The sequence below is a fragment of the Clarias gariepinus genome, chromosome 17 (assembly GCF_024256425.1).
Source record: "Clarias gariepinus isolate MV-2021 ecotype Netherlands chromosome 17, CGAR_prim_01v2, whole genome shotgun sequence".
NCBI lineage: Eukaryota > Metazoa > Chordata > Actinopteri > Siluriformes > Clariidae > Clarias > Clarias gariepinus.
In genome coordinates, this window is record NC_071116.1 from 11,397,399 (window position 1) to 11,418,937 (window position 21,539).

General features: G+C 37.5%; 1 protein-coding gene across 2 annotated transcripts; it reads left to right on the forward strand.

The window, feature by feature from the left end:
• The first annotated feature begins 7,768 nt into the window (after positions 1-7,768).
• On the forward strand, positions 7,769-18,888 carry ovca2 (OVCA2 serine hydrolase domain containing). 2 transcript variants are annotated; one of them, XM_053515874.1, is made up of 3 exons: positions 7,769-8,037; positions 8,161-8,325; positions 16,402-18,888. In XM_053515874.1, exons 2-3 carry the CDS (start codon positions 8,166-8,168, stop codon positions 16,914-16,916), a joined length of 675 nt encoding a protein of 224 aa, XP_053371849.1. In that variant the 5' UTR covers positions 7,769-8,037; positions 8,161-8,165; the 3' UTR covers positions 16,917-18,888. The 2 variants fall into 2 exon arrangements, with proteins under 2 accessions (XP_053371849.1, XP_053371848.1); XM_053515873.1 differs by having other exon boundaries at positions 7,769-8,325.
• The last annotated feature ends 2,651 nt before the right edge of the window (positions 18,889-21,539 follow it).

Below are 21,539 nucleotides of genomic sequence, written 5' to 3' on the forward strand. Positions count from 1 at the left end.
TTGTAACGAGTGGTTATTTCAGTCAAAGTTGCTCTTCTATCAGCTTGAATCAGTCGGCCCATTCTCCTCTGACCTCTAGGATCAACAAGACATTTTCGCCCACAAGACTGCCGCATACTGGATGTTTTTCCCTTTTTACACCATTCTTTGTAAAGCCTAGAAATAGTTGTGCGTGAAAATCTCAGTAACTGAGCAGATTGTCAAATACTCAGACCGGCCCGTCTGGCACCATCAACCATGCCACGCTCAAAATTGCTTAAATCACCTTTCTTTTTCATTTTGACATTCAGATTGAAGCAACTGCCATGTGATTGGTTGATTAGATAATTGCATTAATGAGAAATTGAACAGGTGTTCCTAATAATCGTTTAGGTGAGTGTATTTATAAATATATATATAGTCTGCACTTTGACTAAGCCAGTTCAAAACCTTAATGTTTTTCTTTTTTTGAGCCATTTAAAGGCAGACTTGCTGGTGTGTTTCGGATCATTGTCCTGCAGTATAACCCAAGTGCACTTGAGCTTGAGGTCACAAGTTGATATTTGTGCCCAGACCATCACATTACCATCACCATGGTTGACTGTTGGTATGATGTTCTTTTATAAAATGCTGTGTTAGATTTATACCAGATGAAATATGGTATTCCAAAAAGTATTTTTTTTTTGTCTCAAATGGCTTTGTAACCTTTTCAGACTGATGTAAACTACTTTGTAATCTCATAATTTCTTAAACTTCTTTAGATCATGGAGTTGGGTTGGGTGTGGCAAGTAAAATTTATCTCAGATTTTTAACAAATGTGGTTAATCATAGTTCATTCATGATTTAGCAAGTATGCTGCAATTACTGTTCCACATAGGGACTGGTAGGTTTGGACAGCTTTTTCCCTTAATGAATGAAATAGCATTCTGGATTTACTCAGGTTGCCTTTGTGTAATATTAAAAGTTGTTTGATGATCTCAGTCATTTAAGTGTGACAAATATGCTAAAGAGGAAGGGACAAACACTTTTTCACAGCACTCAAGAGACAGTCTGTTTGCATGGGTGCTGAGGCGCCTGCCTGAAGGGTGAATAGTTCATAATTGGGGTGAGTGCCCTTAATGATGCCTCTCACACTTTGCAGACAGCATTCTTTTATAAATGTCTTCAATGGTGGATTGCAAGGTTAGATTTCAACATTCTGTGAAGGGCTTTATGGTTGTGGTAAAAGTTGGTGAAAACTGAAAAAAATGAAACAGTGCAGTTGCTGTTCCACACTAAGATGCAGTTTGTGAGCATGGAGTTTTCCGTTTACCTTATGGACAGAAGAATTAAACCAAGGAGGTCAGGAGGTGACGGTGTGTGTTTAATAGTGAACAGCAGCTGGTAAAACAGCGCAAGCATTATACATCCCACATGCTCCTGCACCAACTAGGAGCTCCTGACCATCATCCTTTCTACCATTCTCAGGAATTTACTTCAGTGAGAATCAGCGCGGTAGTCCGCCAGCATCTCAGATTAACGTGAATGTACATTGTTTGTAAGTTAAAAGCAAGTTTAAGGAAAAGCCATTTGCTTATCACCAACCATTCTGGAACTTTGACCTTGAATAGAAATCAGATCCAGACCCTTGAATACTAAGTTTCAGAACCCCTGGTCTATTCGATACCGTTGATGATGATTATGATGATGATGATGACGATAAGGATGATCTTTCTACTTCTTTCTCTTTGTTGTGATGTTTAAATACTAAACCGGTGCATTTCGGCTACAAGTTGGTCATACACACATACAGAGTATACAGTATATACAGTGTATACAGTGTGTATATACAGTGTGACATATATACTCACCTAAAGAATTATTAGGAACACCATACTAATACGGTGTTTGACCCCCTTTCGCCTTCAGAACTGCCTTAATTCTACGTGCCATTGATTCAACAAGGTGCTGAAAGCATTCTTTAGAAATGTTGGCCAATATTGATAGGATAGCATCTTGCAGTTGATGGAGATTTATGGAAGCATTATCCTGATGGAAGTAGCCATCAAAGGATGGGTACATGGTGGTAATAAAGGGATGGACATGGTCAGAAACAATGTTCAGGTATCCCGTGGCATTTAAACGATGCCCAATTGGCAATAAGGGGCCTAAAATGTGCCAAGAAAACATCCGCCACACCATTACACCACCACCACCAGTAGGGATAGGAATCGAAAACCGGTTCTTGTTGAGAACCGGTTCCTAGTGTTTCAATTCCTCGGATTCGTTTGCAAAATTTGCAAAATTCAATTTCCATCCCTAGTTGGGAATTATCAATTCCCATCAATTCAAAAATTATCAATTCCCATCCCTAGTTACTGATGGTGTGCCTATCCACTGGAGCCTTCTGCCATATAAAAAAAAAAAGACTCAACAAAGGTGTACGTTGGTCCTGTTATTACTTATTATTGCTTCAATGCCGAAGCCTTTTTTAGTGGGTGGAACAAATGAAGCCTGGTTGCTGGCTAGAACACCCCTACTTACCTCAGTTATTACAAGCTAGCTAGATTAGCTTTAGTGTAACTAAAGTGCTAAGGGGACTAACTATAATCTATTTGCTAATGTTACTTTGCATCTTTGTCATCCTTACCCAATCATCCGATTTCAACTCTTACATTTCTTGTTGTATTTGCAACTATGGCAATCCCAGTTAGCTGTTCAGCTAAAGTGGTGTATAGCAGATAGCTAACCTGCTATAATGCTGTCATTTAAATCAGCTATTCCCCTATTACTTTTTTCTTAGTCTTATTTACTGTGTAAAACAGAATATAATATAATACAAACGATATTAACACTTTCCGCATTATCAGAAAAAAAACTCAATACAGGAACAATACAAAACAAAATAATATAAGAACAACAACTGAATAAATAAACAAACAAATATTTAAAATAACATGCCCACTTTAAAGAGGTTAAGGCTTTGGAAAACAATATTAAGTTTAAGATGTATATTCTTATTGATGAGTAATAGGTAGCGAAGTCATTTATTAACCATAGAAAGGAGCGTTTAATATTTCTACATTTGTTACAATGAATATGATATTTGTAAGGATAGTTATATTAATCCTACTAGAATTATCAAAGATTTAATTATCCGTATAAAACAGAAAAAAAATTATGGAATGTCATTTATCTTAAATGATGTCCAATATTTAATATCAAGAAAAAAAAGGTTTCGACTAGCCACTCACATGCTTTGCGGGAGGGGTTGTTGTGTGTTCACCCTGTTGGGGAACGGTGTTTGGGTTAGTGGCTTCGGCCAGGTTGTGTGTGTGGGTTAGATGTGTGTTCTATTGATTGTTGATTTGTGTGTGACCTGTTGAATGTGCTGTTTATGCTATTTCGTGCAGTGCTGAATAAAGTACTCCCAGCCATTTGCATTGTGCAGCAGGGAAGCTCACTCGTCTCTCCAAGTTCCTTCTTAGCGGTGAAAACGCTACATTTGGTGTCAGAAGTGGGATGGAGAGTAACGGGTTAGAGCACATCCGGAGAATACAAGTAGGCCGCCAAGTAGCAGAACAGTTGAGGAGGTGGAAAACCCTAGGGGAAGCCGCCTCCCACAGCCGTCTTTGTTTCCCCAACTGCTGGATTTAACTTCCGGTCGGGACGTGTAGGAAATCGCGCGGGGGTCTACGTGAACTGTGGCCTGGACAACATTTTACTACAGGCGATTGTAGACACCGGCTCTACAGTTTCGCTGCTGCGCTGGGGATTATTGGAACAAGGCGAGCGCAGTTGTATGCTGCCAGGTTGCTAGTGCCCAAAGCGCAGCCAGACGTGTTAGTAGCACGCACCAGGGAGACGGAACTTCCGGTGGACGCGCCATGTAAACATCCGGTAGCAGACCGAGCGAGAATAATGGCCGAGCTTATGCAGCGTAGCAGTGTGGGGTTAAGTCAGACACAGACCGACAACGTGAAGTCCCTTTTACACGAGTTTGCGGACATTTTCGCGGTAGATGAGCGCGAGTGCACTTATACCAATTTGGTGCAGCATACGATCGATACGGGTAACGCAGCTCCTGTTCGGCTACATCCGAGACGCCTCCCATTACTTAAACGAGCTATCACCGAACAGAAGCTGCGTGAGATGGCCGACTCGGGCGTCATAGAGCCAGCGTCCGGACCATGGTCTTCACCAGTTGTGCTTGTGCGTAAAAAGGAGAATCGTGGCGGTTTTGTGTTGACTACTGACGGTTAAACGAGGTGACGCACAAAAATTATCATCCGTTACCGCGAATAGATGATGCGCTGGAACATGTTGCGGGCTCGGCGTGGTTTAGCTCATTGGATCTGCGTAGCGGGTACTGGCAAGTAGAGCTTGCCCCGGAAGCACGACCTAAAACCGCGTTCTAGATCGGGCAAGGGCTATGGCAATTTCGGCGTATGCCGTTCGGCCTACAGTATGTAACGCTCCAGCTACGTTTGAACAGTTGATGGAGAAAGTGTTGGCAAGTGTTCGCAACCGTTGTGTCGTCTACCTAGATGATTTACTGATGCACGGCAAGGAGTTTGAGGTCGCGCTAACCTACGGGAGATATTTCTGGCTATCCGGCGGGCGAATTTGCGGCTCAACCCCAAAAAGTGCCAGCTGTTGCGGCAAGAGACCGTTTTTCTAGGTCACGTAATTGGTGCTCAAGGGATCGCCACCAATCTAGCCAAAATTGCTGCGGTACAAAATTGGCCTGAACCTATAAATGTGTCGCAGCTACGCACCTTCCTCGGGTTAGCCTCTTACTATCGCCGGTTCGTGAAGGATTTTGCCACGATCGCCAGCCCGCTGCACGGGCTTACGAGAAAGAACCACCCGTTTCGCTGGGACAGGATGCACGCGCAGTTACGGGAAGCTCTGGTCACGTCGCCCGTTCTCGAATATCCTGATGCATCTCGTACGTCACGGACCTCAGACAAGATTTTGCTGTATAGCTCATGCACACTTGCATGTATACATGTAAAACCCGGTACATATTTAGATCTCATTGAGCTAAACAGTTTTTCGCATTGCGTGTCATAGGCTTTACTCTAGGACTAGACTATAGGAAGTCAGTTATTTTGGAATTTGATATACTCCTCCTAGACGATTTAACAATCGCCACCAATCAGGGCCAATGTGATTTCAAGACAGAGGATGCAAAATTGAGGAGGGATTTTTGACATCTTAAACGGGTCAGTCATGATGATGCCTTAAACCTATACCGATAATTGGTTAATAACTTTCTGTGTGACATTATATTAAGTGACATCACTATAAGGATTTCTTGAATTTTGGTAGACCTCCTTTTGTCTACTCAGTGCTCAGCCTGTATTCTGCTTGTCCCGCCTGGTACCAGGGAACCCCTCAATGATACACACAAGTCAGTGCTCAGTGAGACGTTCAAAGTTTATTGTGGGAGACAGGAGTATATATACGCACACACACAAAGAACCAAAGAAAAGGTGGATGCAGGAATGTTTACATCCGGTCTGGAATGCTTTTAAAAGATAAGGTGAAGAAGAACATAAATTTGGGAGTAGCTTTGCATTTACGAGCGTTTAACAGTTTTACGACCTTTAACATAAACTACTATAGAATGTGTTTATTGAAAGTGCAACTCGTGTCGTGAGAAAAGGAAGAAAAACACTCTGTTTTCACGCACACAGAATATGATGAAACACATAAATCAAATATTCCCTACAATCACATTGAGTGACATTATTGTGTGATGCTTTTCTTCAGCATCCAGAGCTTTTTGAAGGTCTTGACCATTGTTGGGTTTAACATGTTAGAAGTAACGCGTTAGAGTACGCGGAAAGATGGAAACCAAATCACAGCGCCAAAACGTACGGTAAATCATGATGAACCGTACTTAAGGCCACTGCGCGAAACCGCGTAGGTGAGATAGGGGTATTAATAGTTAACAGATTATGGGCCAAACTTTAGTGAGTAATGATGGTAGAATAATTATAAAGGTCTTGACTAAAACAACATGCATGAGGAATCAAAACGAGTTTTCATTTTTTGCAATGGTCTTGCAAAAAACTGCACTGGTCTTGACATAAATTCCCCCCCCCCATTCTAAAATCATGTCATAATGTTATTGGTATGTCACCTTTAAATGCATGTGTCCACTGTGTCCAATGATTTCTGTGCAAGGTGCTTGGGCCTGCTCATCATTGCTTGCAACTTTATTTTAACATTGGTTATTAATAAATATAAGTGACTTAAATGTAAGTGATAATATTAAATAAAAAAGGTTGTGCTCTTGGCGGGACATGGGGTCGCACATTTTTGTTGAGATTTTGTGCCAAAGCATTCGGGCATACACATCCAGACTATGCAACTGTTTTTTTCCAGAAGCTATCCGTCTTCTCAACAAAAAGGGACTGGACTGATAAACACACACACACACACACACACACACAAACATTATCACTCAGCTTAACTCAACTACCTCAAAACATTGAGACTGGACTGACTAATCAACACAAGCGCAAACACACTGACCTACACCACCAAACTATCGTACAGACTAACCTGTAAATGCTCTTTTGCACAATATTCATTACTGGACTACTTTTTGCACTAACTTCTTAACTTCTTAATTCTTGCTGCTACGTTAAATTAAGGATTGTTTACTGTTTCTCCACTACCTCAACTCATCACCTTATTATTACGTTATGTTGTCGCACTGTCACTTTGTTGCTTTTGTTTGCACATTTGCACATGCACTTTTTTTGTCTGTTGTCTGTAACCCTGTAGATAGTCTTCTTTAGCTGGTTAGTTTTTGTTCATTTATGTTGTAATTTATGTTAGGTCAATCTGTCTTGTCTTTACTAGCCAGCTAACTAGGCCTCTTAGTTAGCTAGTTTAGTTTTTCTGTTAATTTATGTTGTAAATTTATGTTGCATGAAGCACCTTGGTCCTGGAGGAATGTTGTTTCGTTTCACTGTGTACTAACTGTATATGGTTGAAGTGACAATAAAGCCTACTTGAACTTGAACATGACCTGTAAGTTATTGGAATGAATTAATTAATATTTCTAAAAACAATTACTTATGTAATAAAAAAAAAATGCCTTCTGCAGAACATTGTAATATAGCCACACATAGTAAAATAGATTTTAAGGGAAAAGGTTACATGACCTGAAAGTTATTCAAATAAAATGCAGAATTATTGCATTTTAATTTTTAATAAATATGCAAAGTGATAATATTGAATAAAAAAGGTTGTGCCATCTGAAGGACAGGTAGACACACATTTTAGAATAGATGTTGAGCCAATAGGTCACATGACCTGTAAGTTATTAAAATAAATATGCAAAATTATAATATTTAATAAAAACTGTTGGGCCCTCTGCAGTACAGGTGGCCACGTGTTTTTAGAATAGATTTCGAAGGAATAGGTCACATGACCGGGAAGTTATTGAAGTATCATATAGAAGTATCATATAGAATTAATAATGCTTATTAATTATTAATAAATATGAAAAGTGATAATATTAAATAAAAAAGGTTGTCCCCTTTGCATGACAGATGGATACATATTTTAGAATAGATGTTGAGCCGATAGGTCACATGACCTAGAAGTTATTAAACTAAAATCATTAAATTTTATATTTAAAAATATTAATAAATATGCAAAGTGATAATATGCACAGTCATTATACACCAACATGCATCACACTGACACTAACAGTAACAACATTAATTTATTTATATTATCCGTATTTCAGTCGGACAGTAATTTGCAGACGGTCCCTAACTCGCGCGGTAGGCGAGGTGCTTACGTCGGACTCTGATAGCGAATCTCCGCTACAAATCGGTATTTGGAACCTGGAGCTCGAATATTCAACGTCGACTTCAAACCAACTTCACCGCGGTTGAAAACCGTGCACTTTTTTTTGACCAGGCAGTGTATATTAGTCCAAACGCAAGGCACATTTACAAACCGCGGTCATTTACAAGCGGAACTTCCTATTGGCATTGTTTCCACCCGTTCCTACTAAGCGTACTGAACGTATAAGCGAAACTAGTTTTAGTGGGTTTCTTTAATCATTTGAGTTTATATATCTACTGATCTTTTTTGTCATTCTTTTAACTTAATAATATAGACTAAAAGTAAACTAATTTTTTTGTGCCACATTATTTTATTTAAATTCAGGTAATATGTCTAAAGCAGATGTTTCACTCCGTATCCTTTGTATACATGGCTATCGGCAATGCAGTACTTCTTTCCGAGAGAAGACTGGAGCTTTGCGGAAACTTTTTAAAAAGCAATGTGAATTCGTTTACATTGATGCACCACATAAAGTTCCCGCTAGTGACGGTAAGAATGTCCATATATCCTGTATAACCTGTACATCTAAAAAAAAATTTGGATTTATCTGATTAGCCACTCATGTGGCAGCAGCGCAATGCCAGCAAATCATGCGGATACAGGTAGTGGTTAGCACTGTCGCCTTGCACCTCCAGGGGTCGGGTTCGATTCCCGGCCGGGCTCGATTCCCATCTCTGTGTGAGTCTCATGGAGTCTCCCTTCTCATGGAGTTTGCATGTTTGGTGGGTTTCCTCAGGGTACTTCGGTTTCCTCCCACAGTCCAAATATATGCAGGTTAGGCTAATTGGTGTTCCCAGATTGCCCATAGTATGTGAATCGGCAAAATGGCAAGGTTATCAAATAAAAACACATGGGCAGACCAATGAAGACTCAGGATGAATGAATGAATGAATAAAATGTCAGGGAGTAATTCCATCTCAAATCAACCAATAAAAGAGAAATTTTCCACCATCACTTCTCAGATTTTGCTGATTTTTTTTCACCAATTGTTGGTATTGCCATGAAAATAAAAAACCCCAATTTTTTTGTCCCAACTCCCACTCGTTAAAAAATGGCAGCCATCTTAATTTTTGGCCTCAAAGTGCTTCAAGACATGCCACGCCCCTTTTTGAAATCCTCTTTTCTTTGATAACTCACTTGCTGTATGTCATATGGAGATGAAACTGGGTATATTTATGTAATTTTGTATGTAGATTCAGATTCTGCAATCAGAATTTGGCTATCTGCTGTGGTTATGGAGACATTTTTTGGGGGTACCCCTTTTCGACCCCCCAGAACCCAAGGTCTGCATGTATATATGTTACTCAAAAAAATAGGGGTTACTTCACATCACCTTATCTTGAAAATAAATAAAAACCAGGGGTGTGTTATGCCCTGTTTTATAAAAATCATCAAAAATTAATTGTCCAGGTTTTGCAAATGTTTTACGATTTGATACACATTTTATATACAGAGAATGTACATGGATCTACACAATAGGCCTTATCTACCAGTGAATGTGTCATTTTATGGTGGTACATGTAAGATACATGTATCACTGTCAAACAGTATCCTGTAACTGAACCATTCAGGTTCCTTTTGATCAGAAAGTTGAATTATCTCCAACCAACTCCATGAGTGACCTCACACCCAAGGAACTTAGTGATTGCATCATCTTTTTCTTGGTACTAATTAAGTGCAGAAAAACAAAAGCAGGTGAGTGTGTTTCATTTATGTTAATTTATTAACTGAAGCTTTCCAATGTAGTTTGTTATCTTAATCACAATCTGATTACAAAGACTTGATGGCAAAGCTTGTCTGTTCTTTGGATTCTCGTGACTATATGTTGCACAGGTGTGAGCAGTGCCCCCCTAAATCAAAACTATCTGATTATCTTGATTAGGGCAGGGCAACATGGCCAAAAATATTTATCACGATATATATTTGAAAATTTGCGATAATGATATAACTGACGAGATGATTGACACAAGACAAAGCAGCTGTTTGTATGTGCATTAAAACTATATAAAATTTTAACAGTGCAAATGCAAATTCCACACCACTGAAGTTGCACCATTTTACAAACCAATTCTGGTTCATCTGTTTCATTCAACGATCTGCTTTCGCCCTTCTTATTCTCCGCCGCCATGCTTTTTCCGTCATAAGCGTTTGGAAACAAAGGCACTGCACATGCGTGTTTTACCCATATTCTATCGCGATATTTCATTTTCTTATCATTGCCTAACATTGTACATACATAAAATGTTGCAAAACCTGGACAATTAATTTTTGATGATTTCTATAAAACAGGGCATAACACTCCCCTGGTTTTTATTTATTTTTAAGATAAGGTGATGTGAAGTAACCCCTATTTTTTTGAGTAACATATATACATGCAGACCTTGGGTTCTGGGGGGTCGAAAAGGGGTACCCCCAAAAAATGTTTTTTTCAGAAATATCTCCATAACCAACAGCCAAATTCTGATTGCAGAATCTGAATCTACATAAAAAATTACATAAATATACCCAGTTTCATCTCCATATGACATATAGCAAGAGAGTTATCAAGGAAAAGATTTCAAAAAGGGGCGTGGCACGTCTCGAAGCGCGTCGAGGTCAAAAATCAAGATGGCTGCCATTTTTTAACGAGTGGAAGTTGGGACAAAAAAATTGTGTTTTTTTATTTTGATGGCAATACCAACAATTGGTGAAAAAATCAGCAAAATCTGTGATCATGTGGTGAAACCCACTGGTTGATTTGAGATGGAATCACCCCAGGATGAAAAAAATACCTCAAAGTATGCCTTCTTTTCAAAGCTCTCTGGCAAATTTTGTTTAGCTTTGTTTTTTCCTGATCAGCCCATCAAGTGGTTTTCCGATGGCCACACAGCTGTTTAGTCCTAATCCTTTGAGTTCTCATTGCATTGTGTGTGGAAATGCTCTTTTACGTTTACAAGTAAACATATCTGTGAATTAAAAATTTTTTTTATTATTGATGATTACTTCACTGAACATTTAGGTGGTCTCTGTTCCTGGTAATTCTTTATTTTCCACCACATTTTTCATTCACCAATTTAAGGGTTCAGCACTATCCTTACAAGCTTAAATAATGTGTTGTACAGGTTCAGAAGGTAAAAGAAATAGGGTACATTCCGATGACCTATTCTAATTAGCTTCTTTCAGTGGTTTCCAGGGACGTGCACAGACATTTTGAGGGGCAGGGGCTTAAGTGAAATAAAGGGCACTTCTCATAATTACTTTTTTTTTTCTTTTTTTTAAACAAAAAAGTATATATATTAAAGCAACGCTGACTTCCTTTTAAAAAAAAAATAATTAAAAAAGTTAATTTTACCTTCCTCAAACTCACAATTCAAACTCAAATTGCAAAACTGCAATTGTTTAATTTTCAAAAGATGTCTACAAAATAATCAGTTCACACAGAAACCATGGTCTCCTTAGTATTCACTAGGTTTATAGAGCAGCAAAGGAAACCATTCCACAACGTGCATGTTTTGAAAACCTTTTTTTATGCTACTAGTTTCAAGTATATATTTAGATTAAAATAATCAAAATAACTGCATCAAGCAGAAGGGTGTGTTTTACTAATAATTTGCTTATTTTTAGCACAAGGCACTACATCATTTTAATTATTTTGGTGTTATCAGAACACATAACACTTTTAAATCAACACAAATATTCACGCTAAACTGAAGAGGGTTGTTGCTGGTATTTTGTTAACTTTACTGAAAGAAATCACTGCAAAAATGATTGAAAAAATACAGCAACTTAATAAAATTATTACAAAAAAAAGGTCTTCTCCTTCAAAATAAAATCTGTTACTTTTCTGTCCTATGGACTCACAGGATTCTAACCGTAGAGACGGAGTGGACATACAATCGGAAGCAATACAATCAGGCTTAAATCAATAAACTCCCTTTTAATATTTTGTGTCAAAATAATTATTTATTTGGTAGGTAGCCATGTAATAAGCGGGATAATATAAAGCGATTATCTCTTACACATTAGCTAGTCTAGTAGCTCATGAGGCATGCATGCTAGCAAAACACAGGTTAACTATATATTTGTCCTTGGCTAATCAGCAGTAAATTCGAGCCTTATTCGAGGCACTGGTAGTTTAATCTTTTGTTCATCACCAGCTCCACTCACCTCAGCACAAGCCAAGAAAAACACTGCTGGGAGGGGCTGCTGCTGCCTACAGGTGTGTGTGTATATGATGTGCGCCGCTGCGCGGCGGTGGGGGATGGGGTATGTTTGCTTCAAAACTCCTGACCTGATATTTAGATATACTATTCTTCAATAAATCTATTTGTTTGACAGGGAAGCTGTGCACAAACAGGAATATATATTATTTTTCAAAAACAAAAAAAAGCACCCCCCAAAAAATTTATTCTCTCCAGGAAAAAAAAGGGCAGGTGCTCAAGCCCCCTTTGATCTCTATGTGTGCACGTGCCTGGTGGTTTCAGTGGATATACACTGCCTGGCCAAGAAAGGTACCATTTCAGTAGGGTCACATTATTTGACTAAGAAAAACAGTATGGAGATTTGGTATTACTAAAACTGGAAGAACACTTTAACACATTATTAGAACCTGGGGACCATCAACTATGTGAAAGAAATGTGGTAAGAAAAAAAAAATATTAACGGAGAACACTTAAACAGTTGGTGAAGTTGCATGGAATATAAGTAAACAGTAAAAAAAAAGCTATGTTAAATAGTGAAAGTAAGAGCATTTCCATATGCACGAAGTGTGATGAGAACGCAAAGGATTGGGACTAAACAGCTGTGTCCATAAAAAAATCACTTGTTAGTGATGCTAATCAGAAAAAAGTTTGTTAGGGAGCATTAAGATTGTAATTTTAAACAGGGAAAAGCGATCCTGTGGTGGTAATCTGGGATTGTTGTCTAGGTTATGAGGCAATAAGATTAAGTCAGATTATGACCTGAATGTACTGAATGACCAGGTTATTAAATCAGTGGAGTTTTCCTTCTCTGATGGCACAGGTATATTCCAAGACTCCAAAGTGGTTCTGGAAGGAATCATTTACACCACAGAACTAAACATCACATTGTGTGCTGTAATTGAATGAAACCTTTGTGTGTGCAGATTTTTCGGCCAGGTAGTGTATGTTATCCTCACATGTGTTAGTTTATATTATTATAAACTATTATTATTATTATTATTATTATCAGTGTAAGGTACATGTCTCAAATATTCTCTCTCTCTCACACACACACAAGCTACGAAAGTACATAATATTGTCTGAACAGTATTACTGTATATAGTAGTACCTGAAGTTTTGATTCAGAAGAGATTCTGAAAACAGATAAAAACTACATAGTAGGAGCATACTAGAAGTATGTTAAGATTAAGAAATAAAATAAAACCTAATGATGTTTACCTTATGCTGATAAAAAATACTTACAATATAAACTAATACATGTAAGGTAGTCGTCCTATAGTAACTTATTAATACAAAGAGATAAAATTTGTAAGGTTGAGTATGTTGCACCTTGTTTAAACTATGTTGTACTCCTTTTATCGTCAGACAAATACACTCCGTGTTTGGTAATCGGAGAGGGAATCAAAGATGAGTAATCGAAAAAAGTAGATGCTCTGACAAAATCTTGCTGGACAAATATATAGTCATACAGGCAGAAAAGTTTCTAAGCCTTGTTTTGGGTCCTCGATGTATGAAACTTAAAGATATCATTAAAAGGGCGATTTCTGACCAATGTACAGACAAAATTTTTCTTTTATTTACATAGATTTTTGTAAGAATCGTGTAGCCCTTGATCATACATGTGCATGAATATAATTTTTATTTAACACAATATTTTTTAAATATAACACTTTTTTTAATGTACATGACTGCTGTTACTGTTTTTAACTAATGTGAAGGCAAATCAAGGCCTTCTTAAACTGCTTAATGCCTTGTACAGTCTGCAGTACTCTTAAGCTGTTATGCACCAGTTGGAATTGTCATTTCAAACCAATGAAGTGAGAAACTAGATGCCCCATGTTTGTATTGTTAGCAGTATGCTAGGCTCAGATGACTGATATAGGCCTATTTTTCCTAAACAGTATAGTCAGCATTTTGGACTTAACAATATTGTTAATATTATAAGATGATTAAGATGATTTTTTTGGTGGAATTTCATGTCACAAGAACATGCTCCCTTATTCTGTTAAAAAAGAATGGGTCACTGAGCAAAATAATAAACTGTGGCATGTTTAACAAATAATCAAAAATCTTTGAAATATATGCTGTATACTGTATATATTTTTAAAGAAATATTGTTTGCACTATTTGTTATATGGGCCAGGGGTAGCTCAGTGGTTAAGGCATTGGACTACGGTTCGGAAGATCCCAGGTTCAAACCCACAACCACCAAGTTGCCACTGTTGGGCCCTTGAGCAAGGCCCTTAACCCTCAACTGCTCAGATGTGTAATGAGATAAAAATGTAAGTCACTCTGGATAAGAGCATCTGCCAAATGCCTAAATGTAAATGCTATTACTAGTACCGTTCTTGCATAGTTGAGTGCACTTATACACCTATGGTTTAAAGGTATGTATGATTCTTTTGCCATTTCCTATGTGTTCATGGTAGTGTATATAGTTAGCCCCTTTCTGCAAGATGTACATTTGTATGTTTGCAAGTTACATTCATAATAAATGAAAAGAAATAATATATAATAATAATTTCTAATTATTACCGTTCCAACACTGTAAATTATGTTCCTCAGTATTCACCATAATGTGCTACATGCACGTCATTTTTATGTCCAAATGGCTTTAGGAAATGTATAAAATTACACACAAACAACCTGCCTAATGCCTTGTTCACAAATACATGGGTTTATATACATGGTTGTTTTTTTTTACATTATAAAATGTATTACTATGCATTTCAATGTTTAATATGCTTCATTAATTAAAATAGCTTAAGAACATTTCGTTTTTTATATAATTTAAATTAAACACCAGTGACACATTTTAAGTAAAATTCTGATTTGTTCTAATATGAGCAGTGGTATGCAACTTTAGGTAATAATAAATAAATTAATTAATTATATAATAATAATAATGTTTTATTGTTCATTTAAATTTTAGTTTAGTTTAAAAGAACATTATAATTGGTTAACTTGGCCCCTATTTCTGCCAAAGGAAAATATTTTCATTTTTAAAAATTTGTATCAGAAAAGACTGAAAAAATGGTTTGTGGTACAGGTATAGTCTTTATTCTAAAAGAATAAAACCACTTTACAGTCTAAAAGCATTAAATTATAAGATTAAAAAAGAGAAAATAAATTTCAGATATATTTTGAAGTAACACCACAGACTTCATATTGCATAAAAGATTTAACAATTAATAGTTTATTAAGCAAAATAATAGAGATACAGCTATATAATTTATAAATGTTCTATGTGTTTTATTAAAAATAGAACATTTTGGTCATATTTTGTCCGAGTTACTATAGAGTCTGTAGCGTTACCAGGACAAGACAGCAACAACATAGACAGTAACACCACAGACAAATTAGCCTAAATCCAGACTTTTCTAACATGGAAACTGCCATCATGATGATTCCATGATAAGGGGACATTTTGGAAACATGAACAAGTCTGTATTTATCAAAAAAAAAATTTTAATTGTCAGATCTGCAAGTCATTAACATATGCTAATAATGTGCGACACATGAAATTGTCAAATTTGGATTTTTTTTATTATAAGAAAACAATAAATAAGGAAAGTACTCACCATGCACCCCTCAGATCAAGCAGCACCTTCAATGAACACAAGCAGTAGTCCAAATAGATTTCCCCCTTTTCTTAAATGGGCGACGTCTGTTGCTGTAACACCACAGACATTAATTTGGGGGACATTAATTTGGGGGAACGTTTTTCTTAGATATGGCAAAATATGTATTTTTTCAAAAAGTGTTTAATCTAATTTTATATGTTTAATAAATCTATATTTACAATATAACCACTTTATTTGTATTAAAAATTTTATTGTTGCTATTACATTCCATGTTATGTCTCTGAGGTATGGTGGGAACATGCATATTTTGCATACCTCTCAAACTCAAATATGTATTGTAAAACAAAAATGTAATACAAACATGCAAACATTTTATAATTTATTGGAAGTTAAAGTTTAATTAAACTGTTGTTAAGTAGAGGGACACCACTTGCCGCCACAAATAAAGAATGACATAATAACATTTTTAAGCTTTGACTGGCCAACCTGGCTTTATGGTTAGGGTTAAACCACTGCCTCTTAGTTTAACCTGCTTTAAAAATAGTTTTTGCCTTCACATTTTAATGATGAAGGTGAAAAAAAATCCAGTTTTATAAAATATATTTTTATACAGTATGTGGACTATGCCTATACTGCAACTGTCCTTGCTCGTAATCTCCCTAGTTATATTTCCTCTTCACATAAGTTTTTGATCAACCTTAGACCGAGTTACCAGAAGGAGGAAAGAGCAAGTGTATTCTAATAAAAGTGATATGGTCATTTTGAAAATTTTTATTTAATTATATTTGTTCTCTCCTTAGACTCCCAGGTGCAAGAGAATCCTGCTAGGGTAGGTGATAATGAGAGGGGCTGGTGGTTCTCTGATGACCAGGCTCACAGCTTTGATGCCAGGCAGGAGTGTGAAATCGGCCTTGGTTTGATGCAGAGTCTGGAGGCTGTAAGGATAGCAGTGAAGGACCTAGGTCCCTTTGATGGCATCCTGGGCTTTAGTCAAGGTGCTGCCTTGGTAGCCATGCTGTGTTCCATGCAGGAGCAGAAACTAGACCCTACCTTTAACTTTCGTTTTGCCATTCTGGTTGCTGGTTTTCGAAGTGCCTGTGCCCAGCATCAGTACTTTTACAAGGGTGTAAATATCATGGTACCCTCACTACATGTGTATGGCCAGGATGATAAGGTCATTCCAGAGCAGATGAGTCGAGACTTGGTGCCCATTTTTTCAAGACCTCACATCTTCACTCACCAAGGTGGACATTTTGTTCCTGCTTCCTCTGCACACAAACACATCTACCAGGAGTTCATTAAGAGGTTTCAGTAAAAAAAAAAAAAAAAAAGGACTTGCATGCAAAAATACAGCCAACACCTTTAGGCTCATAATTTAATATGTGAAAACCATATACTGTAAAGTATGTGGTCAAAAGTTTGTTTTAACAAAACCATCACACCCATATATGTTTTTTGAACATCCAATTCCAATGTCTTCTTTGCTGTTATAATAACCTCCACTCTCATGGAAAGGCTTTCCACTAGATTTTGGAATGTGGCTACTGGCACTTTTTCATTTAGCCTTAAAGAACTTAAAATCATGTTTGGGGTGCAAGTGGCATTTAATTTTCTACCTAAGATTTTCAGTAGGGGTGCAGACCTTGATAAGACCATGTTTATGAAACAGCAATTGTACAGCAAATACATCCTATACAATTTTGTTTTTCCAACTATGCAGCAACAGTGTGGGGTAGGCCCACATATTAGATTAATGGTCAGGTGTCAAACGTTTGGCTATGTATTTTATAGATCATATATTTTACAAATTATGCATGTTCTTCTAAATTTACAACTCTGTTTAAAATGTAACAGATCTCTAGTCATCTGAGATATACAGCACTTCTCAGAAAACGTTAAATAAAATGGCATTTAAAATTTTCACTTGTGTTCAGTAATCTGTCTGGGCAATTTATATGGCACACTTTTTAGTAATAATGAGAATCTTTGTTTTTCTAAATACTGTAATTATAAAAAATTATAAATCTGTTATTGTCTATGCTTAAAATGTTTATTATTCTTACTGGCTCTCATTAGTCTGCAATTAGTTGATAATTCAGTTGCTTTCCATTTGTTGCCTTTTCATTTAAATAAGCAAATGCTTATTGTAATGACTAGATTATTACTGCTGTGATTGTTTTATAGCTGGCAACAATTCTTTTTAGTGTAACAAATGCAGTAAGTGGCTTCTCACTTCTTACACAATGATGGCAGAAGATGTATGCCATCATTGTGGAATGGATGTTACTCTGTTTTAGATCAACTTCAAAAATGGGCCTAAATCGAGCTGAAATTACTGTAATTGGGTTAAGAGCTATCCACCACATTATTAACCTGAAAGGATAGTTTGGAACTTTGTGGCAGAAATGTGGGTAAAAAACAATCATAAATCGATAGATGGATGGATGGATGGATGGATGGATGGACACTCACTCACTCTCATGCTCACTCACTCACTCTATTGTTCTTTAAGAAAATTTCAGATATCCAGCAGCAATAGAGACAATAACACAAAGAGAGGTTGTACAATGTACACTGCATATCTTACATATAGTAAAAAAAAAAAAAAACAATAAGTGAAATTAGGTTAATTGCAGTGCAGCCATTCATATGAAATTTTATATGTGACAAAGTGACAGTGTAAATAGTCCTAATTGTTCAAATACCAAAGGATTCTGCAAAGAGAAACAAGATATGCAAGATATGCAATAGTGCAAGTAACTGAGAAGATCCCGAGTTATGCGTGTAACACCGTGATGTATATAGCAGATGAGCCTCAGCCTAGATCTCCCAGTCCATATTACCATGTTCCTGTAGAGAGGTGTTGAAGAGCTGAATGGCTCTGGGGACAAAATGACTGAATCAGTTGAGCAGCTTTCACTGAACACTCTCCTCAATTTGCAGAAAAATATGTGCAGTGGGTGGTCTGGGTTGGCTATGAAGGACAGCATTTTGTTTAGTGTTCTTCTCTCCACCAATCCAAACCACTGACTTTCCAGAACTTTCCTAAGCTTACCTTTCCAAGGTATCTGTGTGACCTAACCCTCCTAACATCCACTCCCTTGATGGAGACGGGTAACGGGGAGGACCCAGACCGACAAAAGTCAATAACCATCTCCTTGGTTTTTGTAATATTCAGTTGTAGCTGGTTTAGATTACACTATGCCACAAAGTCCTCTGACCAGGCTTCTGCACTTGCCCTCCTCTCCATCCCTAATACACCCCACATTATGAGTGTCATCTGAGAACATCATGAATGATCACGCAAGTGTTTGGTGAAATTGCATCGTAAACAATTGACAGTAGAAATTAGTGAAAGTAAGACCATTTCTACACAAACAACGAGACAAAAATTTTAAGATTCCAACACTTGTTAGTTAGGGTAAATGAAATAAAATGCTTATATTTGCTAGAGACCATGAAGATGGACTTAATTTAGTTTTTTTGTTTTTTTAGTTGTAAATACATCTTTTTTTGGGTGTATGTTAAAGGAAGCTGTAGTGGTTGGGCGACATTTTCGTTAAAGTACTCATTTTCTCCTGTTTTGTTCGGTTAGTTAGGGAGTTAGTTTAGCCCCTGTGTTTTTGGTTTTGACCTTTTCTTTTTAGTATATTTAGTTTTTTGGTAGGAGTAAGGGTAATAGTTTTGTTTATTATTTTGGCCTTGACCCAACCCTGAAGCCTAAGAGCTTCCTGTGTTGAACAAAATAAATAAATAAAAAAAGAGAGAGAACAAAAGACCACAAATCTGGTGTACAGATTTATTATTTATGTTATGCTCCTGGACCCTAGACCTGAGATGTAACATAAAGTAAGGGCTCGTCTTTAGCTTAATCCACGAAAGGATTATTTGACTGCCTTCTTGTTAGTGTGTGTAAAATTGGCAAATAGAAATATGTATTTTGATTTAATCGCCTTTACACTTGCTCCAAGCACGGAACAGTTTAATCGCTGTCGCAAGGATGATCTGTTCAAAATTTTTTGGGGTTGATGTACCACGTAATGTTTCTAAAAAGGAAGTTAAAGACTTTTTATATAAACAATTGATTATGCAGCAGATGTTGCCTGATAAGTTTTGGGTGTGTGCTGGGGATAAAAGCACTTCTACGCCAACGGAGGTCGACATGAAGCCACCATCTGCGCCACACTCGCCCGCAACTTCCAGGTATCAAATAATTGCACCACCCAGTACAACTTCATTATTACCCAATTCGGATCAATTGTTAGTTTTAAGAACAAAAGAAATAGAGTTGGAGATTAAACGTGAAGAAACTGAAACAAAACGGCTTCGTTAAAGGAAGCTAGAGCTTGAATTGGAAAGGGAACGTTTTCGGCTAGATCACGGCCGGCTGAGAGCCTGCTGGAGAGTTCCTCTGCTTCATCGTTTGCTCAGTTACCTACCGGGCCTACGCTAGTCCCTTCTAGTCCCGTTTCTGCTCCTGCGACTATTTCTTTACCTAACTTTGATGTGAGCAAACATATTAATTTAGTCCCTCCTTTTCGAGAAACCGAATTTGATAGCTATTTTATAGCTTTTGACATGTTGCAGCTACTTTGCAGTGGCCAAGAGCGATGTGGGCTCTTCTCCTGCAGTGTAAACTAACCGGCAAAGCGCAGAATGTATGTTCAGCGTTGCCAATAGAACAGACTCTAAATTACAATGTGGTTAAACAGACTGTTCTGCGTGCTTATGAGTTGGTGCCGGAGGCGTATCAAAAATTTAGAGCCCATAAGAAAGCAGACAATTTTTTTTTTTTAATTTGCCAGAGAAAAGCAAGCTCTTTTTAAAAAGTGGGGTGCTGCAAATAAAACTACTACTTTTGAAGCTTTGAAAGAGTTAGTCTTATTAGAAGACTTTAAGAACTGTGTATTTAAAAATATAATGGTACACTTAAACGAACAGAAAGTCACCTCCCTGTCAGCAGCCGCCGTACTGGCTGACAAATTCGTTTTAACACATTGAACAGTTTTTTTCTCCTACAGTGAGAGGTGATAAATTTGCTGTCCATGTGGTTGAAGGGCGGGTGAAACCGTCAGCAGGTAGTGTGAGACCTGCAAGGGGAGGAGTTTTTAGAATTTCTCAGTATCGCACAAGAGGAGGCAGGGTCTGTTTTTATTGCCTTAGTGCTGATCATCTTATTTCAGACTGCGAAGCCTGGAAAAAGACGAATGCGTCAGCTAAATCTAAAAGTGTAGGTTTTATACAAAAACAGACAAAGCTTGTTTACCTGGTCAAACTATGGCAGCATATAAACCCTTTATGTTGCAGGGGTGGGTGGCAGACAGTGCTCAAAGCATTCCCAGATCAGTGTCTGTTCTGCGGGATACAGGAGCAGCCCAAAGTCTGATGCTAGCTGGTACACTCCCTTTGTGATAGAAAACCTACACGTGTGCTGATGTAATTTTGCGGGGTATAGGAGCAGGCTGTATCAAAGTTCCGCTCCACTCTGTCCACCTTCAAACAGGCATAGTGACGGGTGAAGTGTGTGCTGGAATTTGCACTGAACTCCCTGTAGAAGGTGTGGATATTATTGTAGGAAATGACCTAGCAGGTGGTGTTGTTTTCCCTCAACCAATTGTCAATACTCCTATGATTGATGTGAAAAGTGACCTCTCCTCTCAATTTCCAGCAGTATTCTCATCATGTGTGGTTACATGAGCACAGGCGCGGAAGTTTGATGATGTAATTGAGCTATCTGACTCTTTTCTGCAATCTACACCTATGACAGGAAGGTTGTGTGTTGAACCAACTTTATCTAACTATAATGTTGCACCATTACAGATGGGTCGTTCGCAATTAGCAGCGGCGCAAAAAGCTGATCCAACATTAGCTAAATGTTTTATGGCTGTTTCTAATAAACCAATGGTTCCTAATGAACATGTGATGTTTTTCTTGCTCA